Source organism: Rhinopithecus bieti, unplaced genomic scaffold (assembly GCF_001698545.2).
Source record: "Rhinopithecus bieti isolate Rb0 unplaced genomic scaffold, ASM169854v2 scaffold_83527, whole genome shotgun sequence".
Lineage (NCBI taxonomy): Eukaryota > Metazoa > Chordata > Mammalia > Primates > Cercopithecidae > Rhinopithecus > Rhinopithecus bieti.
Window position 1 is genome coordinate 1,663,853 of NW_016837625.1, and position 14,378 is coordinate 1,678,230.

Genomic DNA, 14,378 nt, shown 5'->3' on the forward strand with positions numbered 1-14,378 from the left:
ACAAATGGAGAAACTGGTTATTTTACCAAGGCTTTAACTGGAATGGCATGATTCCTTTAAAGAATCAAAGTTGACTTAAAAGCCAACTAAAGCCCGTTGGGGAATCTGGTCTCATACCTTGTCCACAGAGTCCCTGTACAAGGTTCCTGACCTGTGGTAAGTAAAGAATGTCATTTTATAACAGGCCTAGGAACCCCAAGTTATCTTGGGACTTCAAGAGAAGAGGAATTTTCCCACCTCATAGGTATTAAAGGGTACAAACCTACTACTGGGCTCAGCTTTTAAAAGTACTATCGAAAGTTCTTCATGGAAGAGAGTTCTATCAAAGCCAATTAAAAAAGCCTACATGAAAATAATTACTCTTGCTGTACTTTATGCAAATAATCAGGCCAAGTACAGTAAGAGTAAAACTTATTTTATAAACAAATCATTTCTCTCATAATTTGTTTTAACAAAATGGTGACGAGAGAGAAAATTATACTTCAAAAGAAAACTATAATACACTGTTGTTAGCTGTTCTTGAGTTTTTTCCTGCAGTTTAAACTAAATTCTAAATTCTTTGTGGGTTAGAAGTCCCCAAACTAACACTTTCAAACCTTTGCTTTTAAAACTGGGAATTGTACTCCTCATCTTGGAACTCATTATTTACCTTATACGAGGCTGTTCACTTAAACACTGTAGTAAAACTATAAATAAGAGTACTGTTTTTGCCACTCAAGCCTTGAAATCCCAGCCAGGCCTATATGAATACACTCAGATAGTTGCAAAGCAGTTCTACTCTTCTCACCTTGGGGTTCACTCCCATTCCTACTCATCCCCTGTCAGCAGGAAAAAGCCAGAGCAGTCAACGGCCTTTTCCCATCTTCACAGCCTACTCCTTAAGATAAAGGTGTTATAAAACCCAAAGGGAAGGACTGAAACCACCTTTGCAAAATGATGACTGAGACAGCGAAAGAGATCTAACTGAACTAACTCCATCTTGCTTCTAAACTCCAGGCTGTCTTTGTTCATTCCTGGGTGTAGGCTGAACTAACTCTGGAAGAAACTTAGTTTATAGTTTAAACCAAGATGGTAACAGCCCTTTCCCAAAGCAGACCTCCTTCTTGCCTGGGAACTAGATTGCTTTTGTAAGACTAACATTAGCCATAAGATGAGAAATTATGGTTTAGGAGTCATGCAGCTGGAGGCTACAAGATTCTGGCCCTCCCTAAACTGCTCCTAAGATCAGTGCTTGAGATATTTTGTAGACCCTGCACTTGATGGATCAGCTGGCACCACCTAGATCAATAAACTGGCTCATCTGATCTTATGGCCCCTACCCAGGAACTGACTGAGCACAAGAAGACAGCTTTGAATCCCTATGATTTCATCCCTGAGCAATCAGCACTTCTGGCTCACTGACTTCCCCCAACCCACAAAGTTATCCTTAAAAACTCTGCTCCCTGAATGCTCGGAGAGACTAATTTGAATTACTCTTTCTCTATTGCAGTTCCCGTCTTGATGAATCAGCTCGTCTAGGCAGCAGGCAAGGTGAACCCCTTGGGTGGTTACTCTTGTATCTTGGCTAGTTAATAGGAGAATCAGGATCAAACCCTAAATCTGATGCTTTTCCCAAAACAAAATAGTTGCCTCTCTCACATTACATGTTAAATGTCCCCAAAAGTTATGTAAAATTAGTTTAGGGAAATCTGATTATATTTAAAACTGCTTTTAGAACTAGATATTTAAAGAGAAATTTCTTTGGGTAAAAGTCATTTCAGTATTAAAAGTTATTGATCACCTATTATCTAAGTAAGCACAGGAATGAAGAAATCATAAAATTTGGATCCTGCTTTTAAGGAACTTTAGGTCTAGCTGAGAAGATTGAACAATCTTTTAACAAATGTTGTCTCAATGCCAACACATCTTGTACTGTTGTAGGTGGCAAAAGTGAATTTGCGGAAGAGATAGTACTAGAATCGACGTAGAAAGAGGATGTGGGATGGTATGTGAGTGTGGCAGACAATTTGTTAAGGAGATGGGATGGATAAAAGGAAATATTACAAAGGATTAGTTGACAAGAATGGTGACTAACTGTGGGAGAAAACGAGGCAGAGCTAATTAAGCGTGAAAACAACATTTTAAAGCTGGGTGATTGAGTAATTAGTATCACTGCCAAAAACAGGAAATCTGAGGGTGAACTGGTTTGGGGAAAAACTGACACTTGTCTTTAAATCTCCGGATTCTGACATGATGACATCTAAGCAGGGCATTCTAACACAGCCTGGGGCAGAGATGAGATCAGAGATGAAATGAGGAGGCTGACAACTGCACACACTACTAATTGTTTTAAAAGCTTAGAAGTTAAATGACTCGCTCTTTAGGCTCTGTCACAGTAGCTCTGAGTTAACATGGTCCTTAATATCATATATCCAATGATATTTAGATGAATATGTACAGTAGGCCATTGGAAATGCAGGGCTAAAATTTAGTACAGGAGGCTGAATATTTACTTTTGGGTGTATTCTACATGGATATGATGACTGCAGCCATGAGAGTGGAAGAAATCTCCAATGGAGTGAAGGCTAAGGGATGCAGTCTAGGATGAAACCAAAGGAATAAGTGGGTCCATAGAAAAGAGAGGTCCACCTGTTAGAAAGGACCCCACAATAGTGTAGGTTATGGCAGCTAAGGAGAAGGCCATTACCCAGAAGAAAGGGGTAAGTAAGCTACAGTGTGGAATGCTGTAGACATAACAAGGAAATGGAAATGTAGAAAGGACCACTGGATTTGGAGACTTAAAGAAAGGTCATTCATAACCTTGCAAGGGGCAGTGTTAGGAGTAGTGGGGATGGAAGCCTTATTGTAAGGGGCTGGGTGGGGGGAAGTTCAAAGTAAAAAAGAAGATGATAGTTTGGGGAGGAGTAGCAACAAGTAAACCTTTAGGCTGAGCAAAACCCAGGAATGTTAGTGGGAAGGGAGGGGTGAAGATTTTGGAAAAGAGATTTGCTGAAGCAAAGTCTCCATGAAGGAAGGAAAAAATGGGATTAATCACAGTTGTTTTCAAAGAAGGAAGAAAAGAGGTAAAGATGGAAGGACATTTTGGGAAGTTATAGGTGTGGCCACAGATATGTGTTGAGGTGGAATGGAAATAACCTCAAATGGTAAAATAATATAGCGAGGGAAATTAACTTGAATTTTCCCTGGAAAATGAGTCATGAGGTTCCTGAGACTAAGTAGATTAATGGTGGGACTTGAGGGTACGAAAAGTCAAGGCCTGCATTGTCCAGTACAGTAGCAATGAGTCACATAAGGCTACTGGGTGTGTGAAACGGGGCTAGTCTCAAATGAGATGTTCTGTAGTGTCAACTACATACTGGATCTTAGACTTAGTACAAAAAAGGATGTAAAATATCTCATTAATGCTTTTTGTATTGACATGTTGAAAGGCTAATACTTTTGATCTATTAATACAATATATAATCAAAATGAATTTTACCTGTTTCTTCTTTTTAATGTGGCTATTAGAATATTTTTATTTGTGGCTTATATTCCTATTAAATAGTGCTGGTTTAGAAAAATACAATAAGGCTTCAAAAAGGAATGAATAAATGGACTGCCAAAAAGTGAAGAGGGCTTGGTTAAAGTCAAGGGTTTCTTGGGGATCCATTCAATAGAATTAGGTCCTGAATGTTCTGATCAATGGGTGGTGGGGCTGGTCCAGGGCTGTGAAGAGGCACAAGGAGCATGATCAGAGGACTCTTTTAAGGTCCAGCAGGACAGAAATGAAATGAAATGAACAACCCTAGGGTTCAGGCTGGAAATGANAAAATGAATTTTACCTGTTTCTTCTTTTAATGTGGCTATTAGAATATTTTATTTGTGGCTTATATTCCTATTAAATAGTGCTGGTTTAGAAAATACAATAAGGCTTCAAAAGGAATGAATAAATGGACTGCCAAAAGTGAAGAGGGCTTGGTTAAAGTCAAGGGTTTCTTGGGGATCCATTCAATAGAATTAGGTCCTGAATGTTCTGATCAATGGGTGGTGGGGCTGGTCCAGGGCTGTGAAGAGGCACAAGGAGCATGATCAGAGGACTCTTTTAAGGTCCAGCAGGACAGAAATGAAATGAAATGAACAACCCTAGGGTTCAGGCTGGAAATGACGGACAGTCTAGATGGCTGGTGACTGATAGACTGGGAGAGTGGCAATGGCCATGTGTGGTCAGAGTGCCAGGAAATGGCCTGAAGTTCTGATGATTCAGCGGGAAGGGTAGGAGGTGATGGGATCAGAGTAGAGAATTTCTGCATTCCAAATCTGCTGTGTAAATGCCAATTTTTCACATTTTGATTTTGCTTAGAGTGATATCAACTTGTGTAGGAAGCTTTATAGTACCCAATCCAGAAAAGTAGGTATTTGAATAAAGTTTCCTTAGAACCCAAGTAAGAAAAATATAACTCTGTTACTGGAATGAATTACCTCCGGTGGTCTTCTGGTATAACAAAGTACGATCAGCTTTTCTCTTTTAATATCCTCCTAATGCAGAAAATCCAGGCAAGAGTTTCAACATCTGAGTATACAGTAACTAAGAATACTTACTAGGACAGGCATATTACTATATTGCTTTGCCAGTTGTAAAAATTAAAGCTACTTTGCTAAAAACTGAGGAGAAACACATTGCCTTTGAAATGAGAGATCAGTATGTCCTGTCAATCTGATAAATGAACTGGGCTTGGTGATCATCATGGTCCTCAAACCACAGCTATGAGCACACACACTGCAGCCTGCCTGGGACTGTCTTAGAATAAATTTGACCAAAAGTGAAGTGGCAGATCTGAAGAATTCTAACATCAAATGTTGAAACCAGTGCTCCCTTTATTTCTAGAATCCAATCAATAACAAAAGAAGAGTAACAGAAGTGATCCAAGGTTTGAATTAACAGCTAAGTGGAAATTAAATCCTATGTCAAGTTTCTAGAAACTCCTTTGCCATAGTCCAAATTTTGTTTTAGTAAAATATTTTAAATGCATTCAAATGACCCAATAGTGGCTACACTATTCAGAAAGTTTATTAAAAATGTATGAACTGAAAAGACAAGTAGTGCCGCTATTTATATTTTATTTATAAGGCAAAAAATGTGATATAAGTGGATAACATAAAATGGTAATAAATTATGCATAATTATCTGCATTATGGTACCATATTCTTAACTGTGTAATTTTATTCCATTTTGGTCCAGAAAATATTTCAGGCAGCACTAAACCACTTGCTATGTGACAAGTTAATGTTACTTTTTCAAAGGTCAAGTGAGGCCAGGCCCAGTGGCTCACGCCTGTAACCCCAGCACACTGGGAGGCTGAGGTGGGCGGATCACCTGAGGTCAAGAGTTTGAGACCAGCCTGGCCAATATGGTGAAACCCTGCCTCTACTAAATATATATATATCAGCTGGGCATGGTGGCACATGCCTGTAATCCCAGCTACTTGGGAGGCTGAGGCAGGAGAATCACTTGAACCCGGGTGGTAGAGGTTGCGGTGGGCCGAGATTAAGCCACTGCACTCTAGCCTGGGCGACAGAGCAACAGTCCATCTCTAAATAAACAAATAAATAAATAAATAAATAAATGCCAAGTGAGAAAATGTGAGAGGTTCCTGTTCATTAATAATATCAGCATTTCAACAAAAGGACTGTTGAAAAATGACATGCTGTTGAAATTTATTTTTTAGCAAGCTTCCAATGATTTAACTACAATAATTGACTACTTTGTGGACACAGTAAGAAGGCTACACAAACCTCAGTTGTTTCCAACCCAGGGTCCAAAGCAGTGATTAAGAATCAGTTTTTTTCTGACTGATCTTCATGAAGGAAACAAAATATCACCACAAAATGTTAACAAGAAAAAATAGAAGTAATTTTTCCTACTTTAATCTTCCCTCGTTTGACATTAAACTGGAGAAAGAAAACAGAAGTAGATGTAATAAAATACTTTAACATAGAGACCTTCAAAGATGACATCTTCTACTCATGAGTTTCATTTACCAAGATAAGATCCCGCATCAGTTGAAGGTTCACATGGTAATCTAGGAGCCCTGAGGCCAGAGGGAAAACTGCTGGCAGGGACTTTTGCTAGTAAGACACCTATGATTTCATTTTCCAGGCCCTTCCCTCACACCTCCTAACTACAACCTATGTGACTGTCAAGAGAAAAATGCCAACACGATTTCTAGACTCTTATGTAATTCTGTGGATGTTTTGAAAGGAAAGACACATTAAGCCTGGTGCTCGCTATAGATAGTAAAAGAGCATAGCATTTAATCCACCACTTTAAATGAGCTTTGGTGGAACAAAGGAAAATGAAGGATTTGAGTGTCAAAGCCACAGCCAACAGCTAATCTCTGCTGCTTTTCTTCCATGAGAGACAAAAGGAATTACACTATTCCTGAATGGCTACTCCTCGGGCTGGACTGAAGGCAAAAACTACTTTATCCTTATGGAGGGCTTAACATTTTCCTTGGTTAGAAATGAATATGATTCCTGTTTGTTAGGTCTAACCACTAGGACTAGAACATTCCCATTCTTTCCAAGCTGTCAGGTTAACATAATGATGTGTAAACCCTTGGTGACCATGGTGGGATGGGCCTGCCCAGGAAGTGAAACAGCAGGGCCTGAGTATTTCAGACAGTTGGGCAAGCTCCTCCTCCTCCTAGATCTCTTGCAAAGCCAAGGCTCACTTGGAGGGATCTTCACAGGATAACTGGGATCAAAGGAAGAGATGGTCACAGGGAGGAAAAGACAGTCTTTGGGAATGTGATAGTTGAGGCATGAAGAAAGAATTTTGAGATACTCAAGAATGACTATCTTCATGTACTTTTTCTTTCTTTAAGCTTTTTGACCTCCTCAAATACAAATTGTTCATTTGGTCTGTTAGTCATCAACCATAATTAGCCACAAAATCTTAAGATCGTGTCACCCCTTCTTAAAACCCATCATTGTAGTGGAATAGAAAAGGACCACGAGATAAGACAGTTGTTGGTTCCTTTTTAAAAAAATGAATACATTTAAAATTTGGGCCAAGATGATAACAGCAAAAATATTTCTTCAACTAAAAAGACAAAAGGATTGATTTCTCATTGTACCTCTGTTCCATTCAATAAAATATCATGTTCTTCTTGATGTCAATTATTACCAAATTTGAAATTTGCCAATCTGCAGTTTGGTGAACTATTTCTGAAGAAAGGAGATAACATATGACTACATTTAAAGCATTTTCTTTGTAAAATGGGTACAACTGCGATACATTCTAAAAATTAAAACTTGTAGTTGTGAGTTTCATTTGTTCAACGTTAACACCAGCTTTATCAAAGAGCTCAAGAGTAATGCTGAAATTATGCTTTTTCCTTTGGCAACATATAAAATAAGGAAGAATTTAGAATTTTATTTCATGAAGCAATAAAATAACTTTGCTCAGCTTGAACTTAAAGACACAGCTCAAACACATTTTGGAAAAATAGAACACTATACTTTTAAGTTTTAAAACTCCTAACAATCTTCTAATTTGAAATATATGCTGTAAGTTTGGAATATAATTGTAATTATCAAGATTTTAAAGTAGTTAGAATTATTAACTGTCACCTAGGCAGAAGATGGCTTTTAAAGAATCATTGTCAAATTCCTAGCTTTCAAATTATGAACTTAATTATAAGGCAGCCATATTTCTTTGAATGGCTGTGTGTCTTTTTTTTTTTTTTTGAGAAGGAGTCTTGCTCTGTTGCCCAGGCTGGAATGCAATGGCATGATCTCAGCTCACTGCAACCTCTGCCCCCTGGGTGCAAGCAATTCTCCTGCCTCAGCCTCCCGAGTAGCTAGGACTACAGGCGTGTGTCACCACACCTGACTAACTTTTGTATTTTTAGTAGAGATGAAGTTTCACCATGTTGCCCACACTGGTCTTGAACTCCTGACCTCAGATGGTCCACCTACCTCGGCCTCCCAAAGTGCTGGGATTACAGGCGTGAGCCAACTGTGCCCGGACTGTACTTTCATAAGAACTAGAAAGGTGACAGTGTATCAACAATACATGGGTGCAAACATGCACACAACTTAAGAGGAGGATGGGAAATTTGCCTGTGACAAACATTTAATTATTTTAAAAAGTGGTATTCTGAAAGCTAACCACTCAAGGCCTAACTCATAATAGATCTGGTTTTGTTGGATTCAGTGGATTTTAGAATTTAATTCTATTATAAGGTAATTTAAAATATATCAATTTCTTCACATTCTGTTCCAGAACATATTAACTGGTCTCAAGATGAGAAATAATTGTATACAGATTATGATTTCAAATATAAGGGAGGGAGAGAAGGAGGGAAAGAGAGACTTTTTAAAAATGATGAAGAAGGAAGGTGGTAACTATAATGGAAGATTTCATCCATAATCCCTATTGATATATAGTAATCATAATACTTTTATCGTGGAATAGTAGGATTATCATTTTTTAATGAAAGAAGTATTCACAGAAATCTGAGAAAAATTAAAATAGAGTTGAAGATGTAAATTTAGATCAGCATTTTTGTCAACTTTTCTAACCCATAATGCATCTTTAAAAAAAATGTTGGACACTGCAGAGCGTCCATCTGTAGGTCTAAAACTGCAACATGTAACTAAAAATGATTCAAACCTTTTGATGTTTATCATAGTCTTTTTCTCAATTTCCAGGAAGGAAAAGCTCATATAATAAAGAAACATGTATCTGAAGTTTCACAATTCTTTCAATTTCATGTCCACTTCTTCTGTTAAATTATTCTAAATACTTTTTGTAATATATTCAATCTTATTTTATAAACACTGTTTTGTTGCCTACCTAGCCCTTTAGTTTCATTTTATGCAATATCTAGATAATATTCAGCAAATCTTAACAATGATTAACTCTGGGTGGTAGGATTTTGGGTAATTAGTGGCTTTATTTGAACCTCTCTTTGTACAAATGAAAATGTTCGTAATGTGCCTTCCTCATTTTAGAAAAAAAAAAAAAGCCATTATTCCCCTCCCAGAGCTCGAAATCTTTCCTTAAAAGTTTCTCTTGAAAATGTTAATACATCTTGAAAAGAACTTTATTTTCAATGGAGTGATTGATTACCTACTTTTGGGATATTATCTGCATAATAAGAGTTTGGTTTCACTAAGGGGGAAAAAAAATCCCCATCTCCCCAGCTAAGGCATTTTTCCCATTGGATCCCATAAGAATCTTCAGAGCCAGGCAGTTTGCGAATGTTAATATTTACATTGTAATATTTGTACAATATTTCAATAATAATGGGTCTAAAAATGCTGATTTTGATAAAAGGTGATATTAGTCTGCCGTTATGTGTATGTGTAAAATGTCTTTCCCAAATACTATTCCCAAAGGCATGCATTTTTTTTTCATTTACTGTAGCTAAAACAGATTATTTCCTCTGTGTGTTCTGGAATGCTTAGCTCTTTAACGTTTCAGACTAGCTCCTTTCAGAACAGATTATCCTGAAGTGTTTCCACGAGCACTGTAGACCAGCATAAAAGTTTCAAAATATTTTGTAAAAAAATGATTGCCTTTAGGTTATGCTCTCTGGAAACTGTTTCATCTTTCATCAATAACTTACATTCTGGCAATCTGTAACTACAAAATGCTGCCGCACAGAGTAAAGTGGGAGGTGACCTTTAGTCCCAGGCACACATGTATCAATCCACCATATAAGACTAAGCATCATATCAGGTGAATTTGTTGAGTACAGTGAGGTCTGGGGAGAAAAAATGATCTTTAGAGAACAAACAGAATCCTGTGAATGCATGGTTCTTATCAAATTTTGTTCCCCTAGTACAACATCATTTGGATTTGGGTAGTATAGTAGAAGTGTTAAAAGTATAGGCTTCATGATCAGAATGTACTGTGTTCAGAACCCAGTTACATCCTGGGGCAAACTGCTGCCCCTCTCATTCTTAAATCCCTTAGTTACTTATAACATGAGAGTCACAAAAAAAGTCTCACGGAGGCTTAATTAAAGCAGGTATGTAACAAGAGCTTAGGATAGCAACTGGCACATAGCTAATATTTACAGAGAATTTAGAATGATGAATTGATGATGGTGGTGATGACAGTGACAACCATGGTATAAATTGGTCAAGATCACGGCCTTGCTGCTAAATTTTGCTGTATTTGTAAAGATTAGAATGTCTGTGAAAATATCTCAGATGAGGTAGATGAGAGTTCATTTTCTCTAACTTAGCATTAGTAAGATAGGCAGTGAGTGCTGAGATGGGAGGAGTTATGGATTTGAAGCCAAGACAATCACCTTTTACTACACAATTTGCTACCAAAAAGCCTTGGGCAAGTCAGTTAACTTCTGAGCCTCATAATGTCCAAGAGTAAACTGAAAAGCTCAGATGAGAATACATGTGCAAAATGAAGACTTGTAAATGTGAAGGGGTTATTAAGCCCATAGAATCACCATTACATAGATAATTTAAACCTTTAGAAAAATCATTGAGGAAAAAGCCATCAACCTCAGAGGCAGAAGGTGGAGCAGTGGGAAGTGAGGGTCTCTGGAGACAGCGCAGGCTTGCAGCCAGCCTCTGGCATTACTATCTGTGTGCCCTTACCAAAGCCTCAGGCATCCTCTCCAAATGAGGACAATAATAAAACTTACACCGCACAGGTTTTGTGGGGACTAAATGCAGTAATTCAAACAAACCACTCAGTAAAAGAGTCCTGTAAATAGTAGGATGGTACTGATCTGTAAGATTATTATCTATATAGGTGTTTTATTAGGTTGTCATTTAATTCTCATTTTGTTTTCACTGAGTAGAATGTGCTTTGATTATTAACCAATACTTGGTGGTAGTATAACTTTTTAAAATTGGAAGCAGAATTGGTGTGGTTTGGTATATATAAGGAGGACTTTAGCCTCCCTTTCTTTAAACATTCTTTTCTGTAGCTGAAATTATGTATGTTGATATGGTTCCTCTTGCATGTGCACTACAGTGTTTATGGAACACCATAATTAGTTTCAGTGGAGTCTTCACGAAATATTCAATCTGCTGCAATTTCTCCACGTAGTATTTAATAATACGAAGAAAACCGAAAGCTCGCTTACTTCCTTTCCAAGTAAAACTTGTCCCTCCTAATCCTTCTGGAGGACATCAACAATGCTGCACTGACTTTTTTCCACTGCATTCACAGCTGCTTCTAGATCACACGCATTTTTTTTTTTTTTTTTTTGGGTATCCTGGACCTCTGCTGGTCTATGGGTTTGGCTCACTAAGAATTATTACACACCAGACCGGGCATGGTGACTCAAGCCTGTAATCCCAACACTTTGGGAGGCTGAGGCAGGAGGATTGCCTGAGGCCAGGAGTTTGATACCAGCCTGGGCAACATAGTGAGACAACGTCTCTACAAAATAATAATAATATTCCAGTGACTTCAACCGTGGTTACATATTAAACTTACCTAAGGATCTTTTTAAAAAATACGGATACTCAGCTCAATTGAATCAGAATCGCAAGGGGTGGGGCCCAGGCATCCTTTGTGGTTTTTAAAGCTACCCAGGTGATTCTAACAGGCAGACAGGGTTAAGAACAACTGTTTTTGATAATAAGGGAACTAAAGGAAAGAGGATACACTAAAAATGCTAAACAACAACAACAACAACAAAACTTCAATGTAGATTCTGTTAAGGTTAAAAGTTCTCACAGTGAGGAGAAAAAAAGGAGTAATTCACTTCTTACAATTTCTCTTTTGTGCTCATAAGTCCTCCCATCCAGTTACTTATTAGTCAGTTTTCAAGATAATGGATTTGTTCCATCTGACAAAAGGAAATCAGTGGTACCGAAGACTACTAAAGGTTGCTGAGTATAAAAGATTCTCAGTGATCTTCAATTAATCTTCACAAGTAGCTCTACATCAGAAATGAAAAATTATTTTCTCTTCAATGGTGAAACTATGACATTTTGTGTTAATTTCTAATGATAAAAGTCCATGTGATTTTTTAAAACCTCGGAGACATAAACTGAGGCAACCAAGTCAAAACCCGTAAGATTGTGCTGAAATAGATTAAGATATTTAATTCAGAAGATTTTGTGAATATCTTACACAAATAGAACAGAAAACCTGCCATCTTTGAATATCTACTTTTGTTAAAAATACTAGAAACTCATAATCTTAGTCTAAAAACCAGTGTTTATGCCCAACTAAATTTGATATTATATCAAGCTATAGTTGTTTGTAAGGTGGTGTATATCAAATAAACTGGATGGGTCTAAACACAGAATAAGAATAAAATGTTACAAAATATTTTCACAGCTGCCTTCTATATTGAACATATGCTCTTCCACGTAATTGTCATCATTCTTCAAAACATTGAGCCTCAATTGCCATACATTTCTTATTTATTGGCTTTTAAATTTATCAGCTCCATCGATTTACTTTTGACAACTGTATTTCCAGCACTCATATAATTTGAAGTAGACGATTGGATTTTATGTCATTGCCACCCAATCCAACAAACAAGAGGCAAGGTAAGTAGGCTTTTAATTCTGAGATTTATGTTTACTTTTTCTTAAAATATATACCGAAGCAAAACCCCACAGAGGCATTAAAAATGAAAGGACGTCCTATCCTTCCTGTGATATAAAATTACAAGGGGAAGATGCCAGATTTTTACAAAATCAGCTGCTGCTCCAGAGTATTCTTGGTCTCCTGAGGGATGCTGCAAAACCCTGCAGGTTAAATTAAACGCGCCTTCTTCAGAACCATCTTTGTTAAATATGAAAAGACACAGTACCTCCGACAAACACCCAAGTTACTACACACAATTCATTCTTGCAAATTATCTTTCTCCTCATACTCTGTAACTGAGCAAGGTGAATTTTAATGTAACAAAGGAGAGATGGATGTGTGAAGTGTGAGGCTGAATAAAAATGGCTGAAAAGCAATCCAAACGAGGCTGGAGGGTAGCCACACCCAGTGCTAATATGGACTATTCCAAAATAAATCTGTTATACCAAGGGCCACGGCACTGTTTCGTTCTTTCCCTCCATTTATTTCACAGATACCTATTATTAATAAACAGTAGTCACAGGTTACTCCAATGACAGAAAAAAAACCCCAAATATTTCAAAGTGAACCATTCAAATATGTGGCTACGCCATCATATTTTCAGGATTTCGAGAGCTAGTCTGCATCTCTACTCTCCTTTGTGTGATCACAAATAATAACCCTGAAATGGGTGTGTCCCTCTTAAAAGAATGCACTCCAGCCCTCTCAGTTAATGGTTCTGCCAGGAGATTTCAACCTTAGGGCAGAAATAAATACACTGGGATGCAGGAAACAATAAGAAAGCACTTTAACTCCGGCGATGAGAAAACATTAAACAAGTACTGAATGATCCACAGATCCCAAAAGAACTCCCAGAGGAGGCGACTGATGCATTATTTAAAATACCAGCATTACAATAAGAAAACAAAGGGGTGGGGGTGGGGTTAAAGAAAAAAGAAAAGAAAAAAACAACAACCAAGCACCATCCATTTTGATTCTTGAAATAACAGGTTTACTACCCCTCAACAGAAAGCTCCGGGGTATAAAGCATGCACCGGTCCCACAGGTGAAATGATGCACAATGGATGAGTCCGGGTCCCGGGTTTCCCGTGCGCCTCAGGCATGCACTACTGAAATAAAGAGAATACCCTGACTTTTCCAGTTGCTCCACACACAGTCCATCTTGGTGGAATCGGCAGTGGCCTGCATCGTGCGGGCTTTGGCGGCTCGCCGTGTCTCTCCTCGCGGGCGCCGAGCGTGCACTCAAGCACTGGTGCCCGACTGCTGCGGCTGGGCTAGCCGTGGCCGCGCGGATGCGGAGAGACTGAGGCTGCACCAGGCGGCGCGCGGAGAGGGGCGGGAGCGTCGCTGCCGCCGCAGTCTGCGCGGCCGGCAGCGAATCAGCGCGGCGCGGCTCCGGAGCCGCCTGCGCGCATGGGGATGCGGGCGCCGCTCGACGCGACAGCGTTGGCTGGGCTGCCCAAGGGTGCTACCCTGGAGACGGGTAAAGCGGTTCTGGCCGGGAAGGCGCTGACGCGGACAGGGGGTGGGAGGTTTGGGAGGAGGGGAAAAAAGGCTGAGGGTGGGGGTGAGAGGAGGGGGACTTGGGCTGTTCCTGGGAGTTCTTGACTCCCAGAATATGCGAGGTGCATATTCTAGAAATTTCTGAGAAACCCAAGAAACCTGCTGGACAAGGCCAAGTCAACGGCATCATAAATGTCAGGCTTGCAGCATAATGTTTCCCAATTGTCGCCACCGTTTACCTTTCACTTCTCCCTTCCCTAACTCTTAAAAATCTGGACTCAATGAATTTTAATTGTCTAGAATCTTA

The 14,378-nt window shown here is 38.8% G+C and overlaps 1 protein-coding gene across 1 annotated transcript in view; it reads right to left on the minus strand.

Moving 5' to 3' along the window:
* The window catches only part of RTN1 (reticulon 1), a 38,474-nt gene extending 24,411 nt beyond the window's left edge, over nt 1-14,063 (minus strand). Inside the window, exon 1 of the mRNA XM_017865860.1 lies at nt 13,696-14,063. Within this exon, the coding sequence (XP_017721349.1) occupies nt 13,696-13,756 (61 nt within the window). The 5' untranslated portion in view covers nt 13,757-14,063. The remainder of the gene's footprint in view (nt 1-13,695) is intronic.
* Nucleotides 14,064-14,378: the final 315 nt, after the last annotated feature.